Here is a 19,413-nt window from a genome sequence, read left to right as displayed (position 1 = left end):
CACTCAGCTGTTACTGGGAATTGAAACTTAAAAATGCTCAGCACTCAATCTGACAACCTGTTACCCATGACTGGGCCTTCCCGCAAGTGATGCTGCATAACCGAGGTGTTATAGCCCTCTTAAAAACTATAATGTAAAAATTTGTATCAACTTTGCTCTAAGTCAAAGAGCAGGGCCAGCCAGTGCTGCAGTGCAACAGTTTACTGAAGGCCGCTGATGCATGGCACCCAAAAGTATCTAACCCACGTCACTTGGCAGGGTTCGTTATTGTTACGGTTAGCTGACTGTTTACCCAAACTACCGTTAACCTAAAGCTTAGTGTATCAAATATCAGCAGAACTGCTCAACCTCTGTTTGCCCCAGCCACACACACAGGTTCACAAGCGCAAAGCAGGCACCTCTGATGAATCATCATGCAAATAAAGAGAGCCACAAAAAAGCCAGTGTAACAAAACAGTCTCGACATCTTGAGTGTTGATGGAAACTGTTTACTGTGATGGGAAACTGAGTGGTCCCCACAACTGAGCTTCAAAACGGTCTTGTGCAGATGTTTGTGCTTAAGCAGAAAATTCAAAAAGTTGAGGCATTTGATCGTTTTTATAGCGATGTTGACCAGAAAATCTTTTAAGGTGCTTTCTGATTTCAACACTGCTAAAAAGAAACCAGCCCATTTTGGGGCCACATCGTGAGGTTTAATTCAAAAAATCAAGGAAATGAGAGGTTCTGCTGAAAAACGTCTGTACAGTTTTATTACAAATATCCACAAACATGCAAAAAATATATATATATAAAAGATAATACAAATATTGCATGAGTGCTAGGAAAAAATAAACAGTACTTGATATAATGAAAAAGTGTGCAGACACTGAGGGAAAGTAAAACTTTTTTTTTCGCTCACCTTTTTGGAGCAAAAATATCAGGTAAGGAACTATACAAGAGGGGGGTGGCACTTGGCGTGCCACATATGCACACACACACACATGCACACACACACACACAAATGTATTATGACCAAAAAAAGCATCTTTGGCCCAAGGTATGCATGAATGCTGCAAGCTTAGTCACACCTCATGCACCACCGTCTTATCTCATCGTAGCAAGGCTTTGTCGGATTACTCACAGTGTCAGAGTACATCTGAGGCACTTTTCACGTTGACTACACTGCAGTCAGAAAGAGGAAGTTAAAAGCTCATGTATGTGTCCTGAGTCTTGACCCTCTTGCCACACCTCAACAAACAGCCACAAAGTGCGACACATTATTATTATTCAGAAGGTGTGAAAACATGCTGAAGCACATGAAAATTTTTACGAGAAATGCCCGACATTTCAGCACTGAAGGAAATCAAGCCACTCTTTGTAATTATTACATGTACAGTGCGACAGTGCAAATTGTATTTGCTTGCTCTTGGGAAAAACCCCAAAGGCTGACTTCATCTTTGCCCCCTTTAACCTCTCATGCAGAAATGTAGAAATGACTGTCCTCAAGCAAGGTATACACTTTTAAAGGTGCAGTCCGATGCTTTTGGTTTTTTAAAAAAATAAATAACTACCTCCCACTTCTGCCTTCCCCTTTTCCCCCTTCTTACTCTTGGTGATTAGTTAAAGCCACAGAACAGCATAGTTAACCTGAAACCTTATAATTTCACAGCATAAATGTCAAGAGCCCTACAATATAACCTGTACTATACATACTCAAGCAATCGCCGGCTTTGGGACAAAGGACTAACTGCATGTGCATCTCAGCTGAAAACATGTTGCAGTTGTTGCTAATTCTTAAAACAGAGGTAAAGATTTGCATCAAATAAAAGGATAGTAGAAACTGAAAGTTATTTGCACTTGAGAATAAATATGCTAACTAGACATCGTGGCAAATCTGCTTGTAGCCTTTAACTTCTGGCCTTGATGCCACATTAAATTAAGACCAGATGTCTTTCCATCCTGCTTCCTTTAAGCTTCTAAGGCCACTCATTGGTGTGAATCTACACGCAAACAAATAAAGTACAAAAAAAAGTCAGCTGAATCCTGGATTTAGAAGGACAAACAAATGCTTTTTTTTTTGTTGTTTTTGTTGTGCAACAGTCAGCAGCAGCAAGCATGTAAAATAGACAACATCATATCTGGATATGTGACATGACCTCAGACTAGTCAACCCATTTTTTTAGAGGTTCTGAAAGACAACAAAAAGGAAAAAAGGCAAATATTATAGATACATCAAGTCTATTTTACAGGATAACGCTTTGAAACTCGTATTCTCACATACATTTGATTGATGGCTTTGTCCTCTATAAGGCCATACATCCTTTGACAGTTCTGTGCATTTTGTAAGATAAGTAAATAACAAAAATCAGTCTTTATTACATACGTAAGAAAAAAAACAAGTCTTAATAGTAAATGGGTTTTAATGGCTGGTTAAAGTCACCTTAAGTTTTAATTCTGGGTAACTCTGTTAAATCCAAACTCAGTTCACATTTGTCCAAGTCTCCATTCCGGTCCTCGGTGTCTCTGTCCCAAGTTTGGCTCTCTGTATTGTCAATATGATCTTGCATGTCATATCTATTTCTCTCACTCTGAACTCCATTCTCACCTGCAGGTGATTCTTGTATGGGGTTACCTCCCAGCTCCTCTGCTGGGTCTGGCAAATTCACATCTGCCTCTTCTTTACGGTCATCGCAAACTCTTTCTTCCCCTTCTTCCTCCTCCTCCTCCTCCTCTTTGAGAGCATCCGGCGCTCCATCCAGACTGGAATCACTGAGAAAAGAGTGTGGAGTTTGGGTTTCATCCAGTGACAGAGGGGCGTCTTCAGAGAGGCGTCCCACAAGACTGTTGCCCGCTCCCGGTGTGAGAGGCATGTCATCTTGGTCTTGGTCTGGATCCTGGTCTTTGCTGCAGTATGCGTAACGGTGGTTCATGTGCTGGGAGTAAGAGCCAGAGTGGGAGAAGCGTTTGCCACACTTGTCACATTGGTAGGGTTTCTCTCCGGAGTGCAGTCGGCTGTGTTCAATCAGATGGTGCTTATGCTTGAAGGCCTTGTTGCAGATCTTACACTCGTGAGGACGTTTGCCTGCAATGAACACACAAACCGCTTCTATTACTGAGTTTGTGTCTGACATAAGTGTAAAAAACAGTTGACGTTTGTGATGAAGAACTAAGAAAGCTAGAGAAGCAGTTGTGTACATTTGCATCAAGACTGGAAACAGGAAAACTGTTTGCCTGGCTCTGTGTAAAGGTAACAATTTCTGATTTATCGCTCTACATGCTATGTTTTTTCTTTCCTGTGAGAAATAGTCTGACACATAACCCTAAAAAAACCACAATGCTTCTTCCTGAGATTCAAACGTTTCAATTTGTGAAATTTAGAGGTATTAGCAGGTTTCTGGACAGTCATGTTAGCTGTGCCACTGCACCATTTCTATCATGTCAACAGCTGTTGGCCTTAGCCCCATATGCACCTTAAAGACATGAGAGTTGTGTTAAACGTCAGCCAGAAAGCTAATAAGCATCTTTTGAATAATTTCAGACTATTTATTTGAATTTTTTTTTAAGAGATAGCACCAATAAGCGGTACGTATATATTACAGGAAATATCACATAACAAGAGCAGGCCATGCGTGAGTCACAGACCTGTGTGCTCATATTTGTGGCGAAGCAATGAGCTGCTCTTTTGGAAAGTTTTTTCACAAATATCACAAGCGTAAAGCCCCTCGTCTGTCTTCTTCAGTCTCTTTCTTCCCGGCCCTCCTTCTCCATCGAACCCTTCGTCGATGAGTGAGAGATAGTCCAGAGCACCACGGTTTAATGCCTCGCCCTGCAGGAAAATGATAGCAGTTATGCATATATGTACTACTGGGGAAAGTTCACTTGGTAATTTTTTTCATCTCCCCAAGATACAGCGGTAGTCACAACCACAAAGGCATTTTTGAGACGGATGTTTGTGTGTCTGTTTTTCTGTGGAAATGCTTCGCGTACACTATAGTGTAACAATCATACCAGATGGAGTCAAAAACTTTACAGGTGTGTGCTTGACACAAAAATAAACCCTGAGTTCAAAGACATATGTAGTGTGATTCATGAATGTAGTAGGAGTTTAATATCTGCTCAACTGTTGCTGATCTGACCGCCAATTCAGCGTTTTATAACATGAGATCATCTAAGTATTGCTCATGTTTCGTTTTTGTTATTTATATAACATCTTCCACAAGTATACGTTACACACCCCACAAACGCTGGGCTCACCATTAAACCTTGTCTCTCCTGATAAATCTTTTTCAGTGTAGCCTCTGCATCTGCCTCCATCATGTAGGCTAAAGGAGAGAGAAACCCCGGGGTGTTGGCCGTCTGGTTGAATGGAATTGATGTGATGCCTTCATGCCCTGAAAGCCCCACACCAGCCTGGCTGAACATTGGAAACCCATTGTACAAGGAACCTGGAAACACAGGAGCTCCGGCCACACTGAAGACCGGATGCGAATGCAGGGGGAGGTGTGAAGTCGGACTTGGTCTACCAAGCTGCTGGGTCCCGAGCTCCCTCCTCTCTCCTCTGCCTGAGCTGCCATTAACAGTTTTGTTCCTACTGCTCTGGTCAGAAAGCTGCTTGGGCAGGGAGAGGTCCAGAGGTTCGTTCTGTGCAGACCAGGGGTTGCTGGTTTCTTTCTGGGGTGAGGACAGTTCAGGAGAACAACTTGTGAGGTCAAGGCAAACCGGAGAAGTGAATCCCGAGGACAGAGCTCGTTTCCTGCCTCGAGGTGATGACAGCTCTGGGGAACGGTGTGTCAGCTCACTTGGGCTGCCCTTTTCCTGGCTCGGCCAGTGCAATCGCGAAGACAGGGCGTTATGGTGGAGCTGTGGGGGCGAGTGCATTGCAACCAAAAGGTGTTGTGGTACGGCGTGCCAGTTGTGCTTCTGCGATGGCGACTTATTTCCAGAAAGACCATTTGTCACTACACTTAATTTGCTGTTTTCTGGTTGGAGGACAGATCTTGGAAAGAATATAGACGGTGATGACGGGGCTTTACTGCGAAAACCCTCGGGTACCTCCGCTGCTTCTCTGTTGAGCTGACAGAGGTGGCGCTCATGATGCAGAAGTGCAGCCACACTGGAGAAATGCTGCGAGCACCAACGACACATTATCCCAAGAACACCCCTCTCTGGTTCGACCGATAGCGTGTCTCTTCTCCTGTCAGGTGAAACCTTTCTCTCATGCGATCCTCCGTTTTGATGTGCTCTTCTTTCCTCTTCATCTCCTCCTTCTCTGACAAGATCTTCATCTTTTTTTACGTCTCGTTGAAACATCTCCTGCAGCATATGCTCAAATTTGGTCCCCCCGGAGTGGAGATAAGGCAGTAGACTGGTCCCTTTGAGCATACTGGCCCTCAAAGAAAGCTCTGATGGGTCCCAAATCCTCGCCAGGTCTGACGCACTGGACAAGCTTGCGGTGCTTTGATTGAGATCCTGCAGTGAAAGCTGAAGGGGATCCACCGGTACTTGACCCAGAGGCCTGGTATTATCTTGGTTCTGCAAAACTAGCACCGAGCCCTTTTCATTACTACTTCTACCCCCACCAGCAGAGGGAGATGTTGGAAATGAGTGGGGGTAGGAGCTTTGGCTGTGTCCATTAAACACCCCGCTGGCTCCTCCTGGGTTTCCTCCTCCATGCCCGCCACCACTAAGGCACTTTTTACTGCTTAAATGGGAGCTGTAGGAGCCAGAGTGAGAGAAGCGTTTTTTGCAGTTGGAGCACTCGTAAGGTTTCTCTCCTACAAGATGAGACACAAAGTGGAGGCATTAGAGTCAGGATGCCACAGAGCAAATTGAAGAAAAAAAAAAAAACCTTTCTGCGTGGGTGTGATCTTTTCACATTTTTCACAAGTCTCTTGTCCTGTGATGAATTATACTCGTTTCCTGTCAACACATCAATTTGGGTATAATTTTATACCATATAACTTGCAAAATAAGTAAGGGTTAGCGATAGAATGGAAACAATAGCAAATTGATGGGTGAGTACAACTGTTTTGATGTTATTTTGTCTCACCGCTGTGGATGCGGAGATGCTCTTTGAGGTGGTGTTTGTACTTGAATGCTTTCCCACACTGCAGACATTTGAACTTCCTGGTCTCCATGCCTTGGTCCAATGTCATGGCACTCTAGGGCGACAGAACATTGTAATCAGTTTTAAACTACAGCACAGATACTCGGCTTTTTTTAGGATGTGAAGACGTAAGGTTGCCACTTCTGTGGATACACAGTTGCAAATAATCACCTTATAACGCTACATAAATGTTAATAAATCATTTTTGAATAAGTCGTTGCAATTTTGAAAGAAATTTAGCTTTGAGTTTCTTTTTGTGTCTGCTCACTTTGTCCTGCACTGGGTTGTGAAGTGCTAGGTGCCGCTCCATCTCCAGCCTAAGGGTGGCAGTGTATCCACAGAGCGGGCAGACCATGTGCCCCCCCTCCCTGTCTGGACAGTACTTGACATGGTCCCTCAAAGAAGCTCCTCGAGGATATACCCTGCTGCAAAATGGGCAGGCCTGCTGGGCCCTGCCTACATCTGCTGACAAGAAAAAGGTGACATTGTTTCTTTTGATAGATCAGCTGAAGTTTTATATAGTTTCATTTAATATACCCATCTATTTTAGAAGCCACAATATATATACTCTCAAGATTGAACTTCCATAGGATGCATCTTAAATAGAAAAGCAGCTGTCAGTATATCGGAGGCCATATAAGCCACCACTCGTACTCTACTTAGTACAAGCAAAGTGACCCAAATAAATAAAAATAATAATCATCTGAATAAAATAAGAACAAATAAAAACAAAAATACAATTTTTATAAGGACAATTAGACAGTGGGCTTAGATGCGTGCTTTAAAATACTCTACAGTTGCCACTTCTACAGAATAAAAGTTTGTGAGATTTAGTGTTATATTTATTTATTATTACATATTCAAAAGCAAGTACACAGAGCTGTGCATGTACAAATGACCTAACCTGAACTATGTAAATTACACTCTCACTTCGCTAACCTTTAACCTCAAACTAGCAGATATATAAAAAGCCATTACTTTGCTTTTTCGTTTCTGAGAATTACTTTAGCATATATGATCTGATATATGTTATCACTGCGATTTGCTGTAAGCGTGGTGGTAACCGGCAGCCTCGAGAGGAAAAAGTTAGCATAAATTAATAATTGATTAGGTTCTTGTTGAGTATGATTGCAGCTGTGGCGCTTTGGCCTACCTGGTCCCTCAGGTGAGCAGTGCTGAGCACCTGGCGACCAGATAGCAGGAGGCAGGTCATCGTGCCCTCTGCTCGGGCGGTACACAGCTGCCGTGCCATTATGGTTCAGGTGATCTAAGAAACTAGCTGAGGTAGAGGCCTTCCTCAACTGAGCCAGGATTTCATACTGGGACAGGTCCTCCAAGGCATTCTGGGAGTCTGAACTCTTACCTGCAGGGAAAGTGATAAGCATTGGATATAGAAAAATATAAGTAACTATGAATTTATACGCATGCATTTTTAACTGAAGGTTAGGACTTGATTAATCTGTTGAGATGTGTTTCTGCTTTATTGGCTATTTTAACAGAAGAACACCAGCATCGGTACAAGGTTTGTTTTTCATTCAGTTAATTACCTAAAGTAGAATTAATTTTTTTCTAAAGCACCAGAAGAGGCAGCTGTTTATTAAAAAAAAAAAAAAGACGGTGTACAACAAAAAGACCCCCGTGTGATTCCTTTGAAGATACATATTGATACATTACTGTTCCTGGGTTATCCAAAAGCCGGTGTCGGTGCTTTCTCTCTGAGTGTGCGTGTGTTGTCAGTGAAGCAGCATGTGCGCGCAGACTGAACGTCAGTTGCCAACTTTCACTGTGCAACTGAATCTAAGGGGACTAAACTGTTTATGTGAAGACTGACAGATGAAACAATGAATTTAGGGAACTATTTGGCCAGATATGAAGCTAGATTTAAAAATTCTTTGTGATTCGTGCCCTTGAGCAGAGTGACAGGCAGAGAGAAAAAGCCACAGATGTACGCGAAGAAGAGACGGCGCCTCCTATCACAACTCCAGCCAATCAGCTCGGCTTAAAAGCGACTTTGAGAAAGATTTTTCAAATGTTTGCAGATGTTGGCATATTTTGAGCTGTTTTTTAATGTGGTGAAGGGAAGAGCCTGTGCGGTTGAGCGTTGTAAAAACTCTGCTTCGCCTTCATCAGGCAAGGCCAAATCACACGAGGCGAGGGAGCTAAGTGATTGTTAGTAGGCAAGCCGCGTGAGCCTTTGATCTCTCCTAAATAAAAGGGAAAGCCTCACGTCGCGCAGTTCTGATTTCAGTACCGTAACGTCACCTCTTTGATGCATGGAAATATTGTGACATTGTGTGGGATGAGTTCTTTTGTCATGCTTTCAGAAGGCTGCCTTTTCAAAGAGAAGAGTGAAAAAAAGGAACAGCTTGTAGGGAAGGCATGGTTTCACGAGGAGCTGATATGAAGGTGTATCTAGAGGGCTCTGAGAAGCATCATGAGACTGGTGGTGTTGCATCAGAAAAACACACAAACTTGTTTACACATACAGTAGTGTTAAACACCCCAGCAGCAGCAGCAGCAGCAGCAGCAGCAGCTTCAGTTGTTTCATACATATACAGTATATGTACATTTTGCAAGCATAACTGATTTGCTGTGTTAGCCTGGGCTTAATTCTGTGGAAGCACAAGCAGCAATATTTTAAAGCTCAGAAAATATGGAATTAATTTAGAATGGCAAATGAGGTGCAGCTATTATGTAAGCTTATAACTTACAGTACATCCTCAGCGGGTCCTGGTCTCCCTCCCTTTCAGTGGACATGAAGGATGCGTCCTCTGTGGCCTTGGTCTCTGACTCCACCTGGCCCCAGCAGTTCCTGCTGCCGGGGCTGAGGCTGTGCAGCCGGGTGGACTGAGCAGGGCTGCCGGGCTCCTCTGTCCCCTCGCTGGGCGTCAGGCTCGTCTTATCCAGGCTCTCCTGGCAGTCCTGGGGCTCCAAGCTCCACAAACCCACCTCATCCTCCCCCTCAGATCCCAGTAAACTCACTTGGTCGGCATCAACTGCAAAAAGATGAGACAAAACTCTCAGTTTGGACACAGGACTTCATTTTTCAATGCGGCAAACCATCAGTGTGCTCATTAATTCTGAAATGGCGCGCTGAAATTTCAGTTTAAACAGAAATACTCTGCACACGTATATTTATTGAGACACCACTTACTATTTTTGTGCCGTCCAAATCAATAAACGGAATTTTTTTAACCATCACTCAAAATGCAGCAACATGTGTTTCTTATCATTTCAGATGGCATTCAGCAGGGTGAGCTACAGATTATTACTAATGAAGACCAGAGACAATGCTCCGCGATTAAATAAAAATATGTGAGGAACTGAAACCAAACAGGGAAGAGAAACACAAGCAAAAATTCAAAAATGTTTTGCAAATTTTAACAGTCCAAAGGGGGGCAAACACAAAATGCTGTTGTTATTTTGTTTGCATTGTTTCTCGGAAAGTAAGATGAATGACACTCTTGTCCTTTTTAAGTCGTTCAGTTGTTTCTCGTTATGAGACGCTTCGTTTGGCTTTTTGTGGTTCGATGTACGGTTTATGATCAATATAAGTAATTTCTGGTCAGTCTCCAAAAAAGATAGTTTGAGTCTGACGCAACTGAGAACAAAGTGTGGCTTTCATTTTGAAAATAAATGAAAAAAAGACGTGTTACCGTACCCTTAGAAAAGACATATAATATACAAATGTATTAAATTAAGGCCACGATCAAACATAGCATTTTGAATGAGTTTATTTAATTATTCCATCTTTCTGTCATTGGGAACTATTTCAATATAAAATTACTTTTTTGTGGTTATTTTATGTCTAAATTCATTTTTCAATCACTTGATGGTGCGTTGTGTGACTATGCAGCAGGAATGTAATGGAGCAGTCAGAAAAAAAGACACATAACATATCGTAATTTAAAAATATGCCCTATGTGCCCAGAATGGAAAGGCGCATTACTTTTTCCCATGGCAAAGACAATAAATGACAATCACAAACACATGCCTTGGATTTCATATGTAGGCTCTTATTTCCAAGGCTTTTTTGAGGACGCTCTGTTTTTTCCTCTCTGATTAGCAATATCTAAATACAACCGAGTAACGACCCTGTACGACAAAGCCAAACCGTTGTCGAAGGGTGCGCGAAGGCCGTGCCGGCACACAGAGGGCTCCATCTTTAACCTCCTAAGACCCGAACTCTTCCACGACATGCATTTTTAATTTCTCTTTGATATTTGGGCACATTGGGGCCCGATGAATGTAAAAACAAAGAATTACCAGATTTTTTTTTTACCTTACTTTTGTTTTTAAGAAAAATAAGAGCCACATATGAGGATATTCATTTAAAATTTTGATAGAACAGTAGCAGTATAATGTCCTTGTAAGTGGATATCAGGCGCATGTAGAGCAAAATTGAGTATTTTGGTCTAAATAACCCAAAATGTGATGTCCACATATGTGGACGGCAGGTCCTAGGAGGTTAAAAATAAGGATTCTGATTTGCAGCATTTCAGCCATGCTCTAACTTTTCTCTTTATTATTATAGGAGTGCCTTATGTTAATAAGATCAGAAAGAAAATAAGGTTTCACAGCTCATTAAATTTCATGAAACACCAACAAAGTTTATTCATTAAACTGTCAAAACAACGCTCAGTCACTCTTGAAAGATTTTTTGTTTGAGCTGCTCCAACAACACTCACACTGGCTGATGGACACAATAATTTATGAGTGCTTTGCTTTCAACTCATCTGCACATCAAGCTACAGCCCACAGCTCGCAGTGACACAAGCCAGTGACTAAACAATGACTACGGGAGACATTTTAGAAAAACCTAACTCATCAACTTTACAGCTAGAAGAAACAAACACACACAGATAACACACACACACACTCACTCACCGTAATACTGAAAGCGCATGAGGGGGTTCAGTACTACAGAAGGGGGCAGCCCACAGTCACAAACACCTAACGCATACTTTACACATATTCCTTTGATTAATGCTGGCTAATCTCAAAGTGGAACACCTACATGTGTATCTGTTTGTATCAGCAGGTTGTGTGATCTGCCCCAACTTCACTGCACCAGGGCACTGAGCGCAGTCAAGCGAAATTCTGGTTCATCTGAGGCGAGTCAACCAATGCATGCTTCAAGCATTGCTGCTCCACAAAGGTGGAAAGCAATGACTTGCTTTTATGGGGGGAACAAAACCGGTCATTAAACGTGCTTTACCGTAGCAGGCACCTATGAAGATATGCGATGCGGTTAAAGGCGGCCCATCGGGCCTGCAGGAGACTCGGGGATGATAGGACGTACCGCTGGGACAAAAATGAGGAAAATCTGGTCTGGATTAGCATCAAATTGGCTCTAATTTTCTCTCTCATAACAGTGAGTGACACTGAGTCTACATGTGCTGTCATTAAAGCACACCGAGCTGGATGGTTTTCATTATCTGGCCTGTTGATTTATTTATTTGGATGGCAACCGCATCCTTCAAATATTTTTTTGTTGGAACAGGACAGTGAGATATTTGAAGAGCGTGAGAGTGCCTGCATTGCCTGCTAAGTAGACACTAGGTACAGAGGAGTGTAAGAGTGATGGATGCACGTAGCCTGTAAGCATCATAAGAAAGTGTAACTTGTAAAATGAGAAAACACACAGCACAGCACAGCAGAAAATAGTACACAGCCATGGTGCAGGAACTTTAGTGTGCGTGGGAAGAATGTGACTCATATCCAGACTGTGCTGCATCATGCTTGACATTGTCGATCATTCAGTCTTCAGATTCTGATCGTTTGACAACAACAGTGTTCAGATCACACACTGGAGTGCTATTTTAATCTGTCTGCTGCTTTCCCTGCATGTCAGTGACAGAACATCTGAAAGACTGGCGGCCTGACTGCCAGAAACACGTCTTTTTTTATAAATCCTGGCACGCCAGTCAGAACACACACTGCTGTTCTGGTTGTCGCGCGACGTGCAGTCCATCTTGAAATTCGTCTTAAGCCTAAAAAGTGAAACTTATCATTTGGTTGTTCCCAACGAAAAAGGGAGATAATGCCTGAACCACTTCATAAGCACAAACAAAGATTTTACAAAAGTAAAGTTCCAACAACAACAAAATCTGGCATAAAGAAAAAAATCCTGTTAGCTCTGAGAAGTGCACACAGTCTCAGTGCTGGCCTAAATCGGCACTGTTTATATGCCCGAGGGCATCTCCTGTACAACACCATGCTAAACTGCAGTTTATTTTACGACGCACACATGTGATCTAGTATTGGCTCAGTAATTATGTGGCTAAATGGTAAACACGCAATAATTGAAATTACCTTGTTTGTTTCTTCTGGTTTTAAATGGCAACAAACAAGGCCAAGCCCAATTTACCGCCCAATGCAAATGTTCCCATTCCCATGTTGATTTTCTACATTTAAAAATTAATACTTCAAAGAAACAGTAAAATGATTTAATATTGTTAATGATATTCAGTAGATTTTTACTGCTCAGTGGGAGCAAAAATTCAATAAAACTTTCTTTTAGGGAAATATTTAAGTCATGTTGGTGGTTGTCATCCAACTGAAAATGGTTACTTCTTTTGAAGAGTGTAAAAGCTCTTGCCTGGATTTTATATAAATGCGCAGAGTATGAAAAAAGGTTGTGTTGTCATTTTTGGTATATTCACAAATCAAATTCTGTGTATATCTCACGACAAGCCTGGTATTAAAATTTGTTTTAAAAATATAAAATAAAAGTCAATATCAGAAATTAATTTTAAAGAGCTCAATTTAGATCTTGAAAAATACTCCATTTATTTAATTTTTGGCTGCAAACTTTGAATTTATTTTACTTTATTACTTTTGAAAGATTCATACTAAATCACAAATCAAGGAAACATTTTTACAATAATCAGAAAAAAATGATGATTTGACACAACACATGTAAATGTAACATGAGTCATGACACAGTCCCATGGTGCCAATCTCACATTAAAATGACATCTGATGCATTTCAGTACATTACTGTACAACATGTAGGTGGTAAAACTGTCAGAATCAACATTCACACAGCTGAACACACAAAATTAAAAGCGTAGCTCTCCGCCATTTCTGTAACACACACTAACTAAATATATATATATATATATATATATATACATGCATATCTAAATATACTCTGTGTATTATTTTAAAAAATTGATTTGGTCAGTGTGTGAAATAATGCTTCTCCAATCATTGTAAATTTGCGATGAGTTCACAGGTGTCAAAAGAAAACACAACACTTGCTATTTTGAACTCAATAAATTACCACATGAGGGTCACGGACGTCCACATGCTAAACGAGAAACAAGAGCAGGAAGATGTCTGTATTGCCATTTTACAGTACCTATGAGAGCAGTTCAGAGGCGAGGTAGGTCCATGTTCATCTGCACAGCACGCTGGTGTCGATAGCTATCACCTCTGTTTAAGAATACATCGCAAAAATCTAATATGCGCTTTAAAAAAAATTTCACTGTGGCAGCTCTCCTATTCATACCTGCTGTCTGACATTCGCACAATGAGTCAGGGGAGGACCGCAACCAAGAACAAACACCTCCCACCTGATCTTCATCTAAGCAGCAATTCACATTCTCTCTATGATTCTCAGGGCAAGGGCGACTACTGATTGTGGCACCCTGGCCTGCTTTAGTTACTTACCTTCACAACACTGAGTGGAAAAAAAACCCATGCTGATCCCAATGTGCCAGACATGTCTTATGCCTCTGTTATGATAGTAAATTTCATGGCTGGCAAAAGAGAAATCAATGTTTCCATATTGCAGATTGTTAAGATGCTGGATAGCAATAATATGCAAGTTTAAAGGCGAGCTCAAGTGAATTGTCATCTGAGAAGTTTTCTCATGTTAGTATGCAACTCTTAATTTCAAATTTTCCACATGTTTTACAGATAATATAATGAGGGCTGACAGCAAATTGAAGATTAAATGCTCCAAATTGCATGTTAACCAGTAGGAATGGTGGTAATGTAATGTTTTGCTGCACTTTTACTGCATTTCTGTGGCCAGTGAAAAGGAAGTGCAAACATTCTTGTCTAATGATGGAGAAAATAACCACAAACACATTGATATGAAAGTCTGTGTTTAACAGTCAACTTTTAATTTAACTTGATTGCAGTCGTATCTTTGCTGGTTGGCAGCGAGCCACACAAGCACGCGCACGCACACACACACACACATACACACAGGAAAAAAAAGTCTGCAAATGGCTTCTGGCGAGAACAAGACTGAAAGTGTGACACACTGATAGGGATTGTAAAGGTCATATTAGTGTGGAGGAAGAGATGCTTAAATGTGATGTGTGGTGCAGTATGTGATTTTGCATTCTTGCAGTGTGTTTGGTACACAGCGTTGTGGTGCGTGTTAGAGAAATGGGGTGACAACTTGCCTTGCACAGACACCAGTGCAGGAGAAAGATTACTGCGCAGAGCGTAAACTATACTAACGGCAAGACAGAGAGAAAGAAGAGGTTGTTCTGAAAGGAAGAGATAAGAGAATAAGAAAAGAAGAGTGAGGAGTTGATAAGAAAATTGAGAGAAAGAGACAGAAAGCAACAGTGTCAAACTGTCCCTGACACAAATCCTCCAACTGATGCTGAACTGTGAAAACACGTTACAGAGGGAAATTCCCTCTGCAGACACACATAAACTAAGTTACAAACATAAGCTGCGGGCAAAACGGGGAACAAGACCAGCTCACTGTGTCAGAAAACTGCAATACCATCAAATGCAGCAATAAATGTGTGTGTGTGTGCGTGTGTGTGTGTATGCGCGAACCTTAAAAGAGTATCTGAACTGCAGTCTGAGATAGAAAAGTGGAAGTCCATGCAATGCCACAGCAGCACAGTCACAGCTCTGTGCTTTAGATGTCCCACTTATTAAGAGACACCACCCTCTCAGAATAAGAAAAAAGGAAACACCACCACAGCATTTGCAGCCGAGGGTCAACATCTGCCTTTGAAAGACACAACAATGAGCTTAAGAGCTAATTTCCTTAAAGCCGATCAAGGCGACGAGAAAACAGAACAGCGTTGCGATTTTGCACACCAAGCATCGACCTTTAAATTGACAACAAAGATGCTGTATTGAAACTATTTTGCCTTTGTTCAGCGTGGTTTTTAATGATCCGGTTCAATTAGGGCCCTTGTGACACAAAAATAGAACCGCTTTTGGCATTTTTATAGCTTCAAAGGCACTGAGCCATTTAGTGATACTAACAAAGTTGATTTGTCAACAAGTTGTGCTTTTAGTGTGACTGCGCTGGTGTTAGTTTCATTATTCACATATGAGCTCTCGGTTCAATTTCAGAGGACGCTCGGCAAATCAAAGTACAGCCCCCAAAAACGCCTACTGTAACACACATTGTCGAGCTGTACGCAGCTCTCATGGCTGCTTTGAGAAGGCCAAGGCATTTGAAAATCAATTGATATCAGTATTACTGATCTGTTATACTTTATCAACATAACACATCACTGCGCCAAACAGACCACATGTGCTTAATGGAAACCTGCTCTGATGCGAGTTCAAACAGCTTAGAGATTAAACCAACAGCAAACAAGCAAAAATAGTGTACGCCAGGGCAAGCGAGCAAAATGAACTGTACGCTTACTGTAAATTACTGTAGTTTGCCAGTAACGTAGTCGGCCTCATGGCCTGCTGTTGTCAATAGCTTTCGTCGTCAATCCAAAACACATTTCTTTCTCTTTTCTACATCTGATCGGTCTAATCTCCTCCTTCGCGCTTCGTCATGCGTCCCGGATATCTATGCTTAGTTTCAGCACGCTCTAAATAATGAGGAGAATGTGTGAATTAATGACTGGTGACTATAGCAGCCTAACTGTGTGTACAGAGGTTAAAACACATCTGATTTGGTGCTGCAGCACGATGATGCCATGATAGAGAGTCAGACATCAAGAACGCAAAGGCGAAAAGAAAGAGGAGTAGTCAGAATGAGCAGTGACAGGAAAGCCGTCCAGATAACTTCTATTCTAATCACACCGCAAAGGTGCACTTGCGCCGGCGAGGCGGTGAGAAAAGTGTGACTCAATTTGGAGGTGCATTACAAGAGACAGTGTGAAGAGGGACAGGCACTCTCATCCCCACTTGTACAGTCCCACCCAACTATGTATTCTTAGATTGTGGTGAGTCAACTGTTGACTTCCATGATATATTTTTGTAACCTATAATGATCTTATATGATTTTAAGCACAGAGTTGACAGCTGCTTTAACAAGAACTTAAAAGTTAACAGCTTTACAAGTTTCAGGAAGAAGGGTTATAAATCATTGAGTGTCTCAATACAACAATTTCTATCCTCTAAGATGGGTAACGTCGCTTTATAAAGAATGCTGCTTTAACTTAGTTATAGACAATGCACGCATAACCCGAAACACACCGCAGCGGCACCTTGCCATTCTGGGTTAGTCACTTTGTGTGTTTTCACGAATGCTGAAGGAACAACAGAGCAGGAGGTAAATGAAAAAAAGTAGAAGAAGAACAAGAGGAAGAGCAGCACCTCTGCCTCACATTTTAGCCTCTGCGTGCAAATAAAAAGCCAAATAAATGGGCCCTGAAAACTATTAAAGCAACTCGAGTTAAAAATGACTTGAGCAAATTTTGCGGTTCATCGAACAGAATCACATTGTTTTTTGCATTATGTATGCGAAAATGTAGCAATCAGTTTTCCTCTTTGCAAAAATGAGGCAAGGTGTGGTATGAAGAGGTGTGCAACAAGGCTTTGTGGTTGTCTGTCGTCTTCCTTTGGAGGTTTCCTGTATGCTGCTGCCTGCATGTTTGCCACCGTGTTTACCTGTCCTCCCGACCACCGCAGTGACATTTATCAAAGAAAACAATGTTACCTTGACTGACACAGACTTTTACCTTCAAAGCAAAAGAGGTTTCTGCATCAGTGACCCTCTTTTTGCAGTGCTGCATGCCACACAGTAAAGAGAAAGAGTCAGATGTACTAAATAGTAGTTTAAAAAAATCTATCTATATATTAGGAACTAGAGCAAAAGGCAAAACTGCACATTTACGTAGATTACATATTCAAGTCCACAGTATTCACTGTTCACAGCAATTGACCCCAGTTGAGCTTTTGTAGGTCCGTTTTCATTGTTTTGATTCCAAAATGATAATAAGGCCCACACGAGACAATCAGAAAGTGACCTACTAAAGTTAGAAAGTGACACACTGCCACCATCATTCTGGACTTCCCAACTTTGTCCGGCTAAATTGCCCTTTTTGACTCACTTGGTGTGTCAGTGACTCACCGCTAGTGACAAGTTGACTTCACAACTGCATACATGCTGTGTGCGAGAGCGTGTTTGTGTATGCATGAATTATGCCTGTGGCGCGGTTTCCGTGTGCCGAGGGATCGGTGCTGGAATGCAGAAACGGTCACGGGGGGACCCACGCGCTCACCACATTGTGAATCAAAACCCAAACTGTGCTTCATTAGACTCCTGTCATTGCAAAGACTCTCACACCACTCTATAAATATCCCAGTCTGCCCCCTCCAAATTTGTTTTCCCTCTTTTTTCTGACACATGAAAATGCTCAGGGACTGTTCCAGACTTCAGATGTGGCTCTTTATTTTGTACGTTGGCGCAAGAAACCACACAATAGTGGCTCCTTTTGAATATTAAAACATTCCCTGACGGGGATACAAAGGTTCTGAAGTTTTTTAATAGGGATAAACACTAAATAAAACTTCTCTTTGAGCTTAACAGTTATGCAATGTGGGATTTGGTTAGTTCAACTCAAGCAGCAACGTTGAGTTACTCACTCCATGAGATTTGTTTTGAGGGGGAAACAAGTATGTCTGGTATCCCACTGACTTAAAACATCTGTATATAAGATGTGTTAGAGGTGTTTTGCATGATTTAGTATTAAGAAAAGATCAAAATTCCTTAATCTGAGCACTTAAAGCAGATTTAAAACACAATACACTTCTGAGGAACCCACCCCATTAAGTTCTGAAAGATCAGAACACAGCCCACAGTGGTATTCGCCACTGCAGAAACACACTGAACTGCTTCTATAGCTGACAAAAGGACTGATCAGCTTCACATTCAAAAGTGAAAAATAGTAGAAAAAGTATAATATCCAATAACATGTCTTAATCAAGCTTTGTAATAATACATTTTCTTCTGTTCAGACAGCCTGCTGATGAGACATACCTAACATACAAATGTGGCGCCATCCTCTGGCCTATGTTGGCATTACAAATCCCCCAAATGAGCGATTATGACACCAAACTATCAACTATCAAGTGACAAAATGTGACGTCATCATAGCAAAAAGAAAAAAAAAACGTGCCGCTCTGCTTTATTTTTTGGCCTTTCTCTAAATTGCACACGCCCGTGAACAAAATCGTCTCCCCCTCTGCCCTGACCGGCTTTCTTTTGTCACTTTTTCTGTCCTTGAAGCGCGCACACGTCAATAGATGCAGACAAAAAAGAAAAGCACGCGCTATTAAACTGGTCGTTCTGTGGTTACGCAGTTCTCATTAGTAAGATTTATGAATCATACTGCATATTAATTTACACACATGCGAATACTGGTTGCTTGCCACTTGATACGTGCCGTATGTGCGAGTGTGTGTGTGTGTGTGTGCTGTTGCGCAGAAGAGGCCTGAAAACCAACTCCTTAAAAAAGAAACTAATTAAAGTCACAGAGAAAAAATGCAAAGGCAGCAGAACCACACAAGAAAGTGTGTGCATGTCATTACTGACCTGGCCCACGTTTTAGAAAAAAGAGGCAAGAAGAGAGAGAGTGTAAAACCTCGACGAGTGAAATAATGTGCATAAAAAAAGACTCAACAAGGAAAACGTTTAAAAAGCAAACTTGGGGAGTTTAAGAGGATCTTTGATGTGTATCAGAAGAGGAAAGCAGCCTTGCGACTGGGACGACAGTAATTTTAAGTCAAAGCAGAAGGCTCGCTGACTGGCTGCCTTACTGGCTGCCTGGCTGACTGCCTGGCTGACTGACTGTGGTCTTTGATGGCGCTGGCTGTTTGAAGTGGTTTTCGGGGGATGGGAGCAGCGTGTGGTGTCAGTGGGACAGGGGAGGTACTCGGAGAGGGGGGGACATGATGGCGACCGTACAGCATTGGGGGAGCCCGGGTTGGGTGGAGCAGACGACAGGGAGAGAGGAGGATCAAATAAAGAAAAGAAATGGATAAAAACGGGAAAGTGAGATATGTGGTAACAGCGATACAGAAGAACCGAGGGGATGATAAAGAGCAGGAAGAAAGAACCAACGACTGAGGGGAATGAGGGACGACAGTAAAAG

The 19,413-nt window shown here is 41.8% G+C and overlaps 1 protein-coding gene across 2 annotated transcripts in view; it reads right to left on the bottom strand.

The window, feature by feature from the left end:
* Window positions 1–701: 701 nt before the first annotated feature.
* LOC308401945 (zinc finger E-box-binding homeobox 2) overlaps window positions 702–19,413 on the bottom strand; it is a 29,879-nt gene continuing 11,167 nt past the window's right edge. The window contains exons 2-8 of one of the 2 annotated variants that reach the window (XM_080890417.1): window positions 8,797–9,081; window positions 7,239–7,448; window positions 6,354–6,550; window positions 6,029–6,140; window positions 4,234–5,753; window positions 3,622–3,805; window positions 702–3,061 (exon numbers count right to left, since the gene is read on the bottom strand). In XM_080890417.1, coding sequence (XP_080746543.1) covers window positions 2,421–3,061; window positions 3,622–3,805; window positions 4,234–5,753; window positions 6,029–6,140; window positions 6,354–6,550; window positions 7,239–7,448; window positions 8,797–9,081 — 3,149 coding nt within the window. In that variant the 3' untranslated portion in view covers window positions 702–2,420. The remainder of the gene's footprint in view (window positions 3,062–3,621; window positions 3,806–4,233; window positions 5,754–6,028; window positions 6,141–6,353; window positions 6,551–7,238; window positions 7,449–8,796; window positions 9,082–19,413) is intronic. The other variant, XM_080890418.1, reaches the window with a different exon arrangement.

The sequence above is a fragment of the Rhamphochromis sp. 'chilingali' genome (assembly GCF_963969265.1).
Source record: "Rhamphochromis sp. 'chilingali' genome assembly, chromosome: 9".
Taxonomy (NCBI): Eukaryota; Metazoa; Chordata; class Actinopteri; order Cichliformes; family Cichlidae; genus Rhamphochromis; species Rhamphochromis sp. 'chilingali'.
This window is presented reverse-complemented; position numbering and strand designations above follow the sequence as displayed.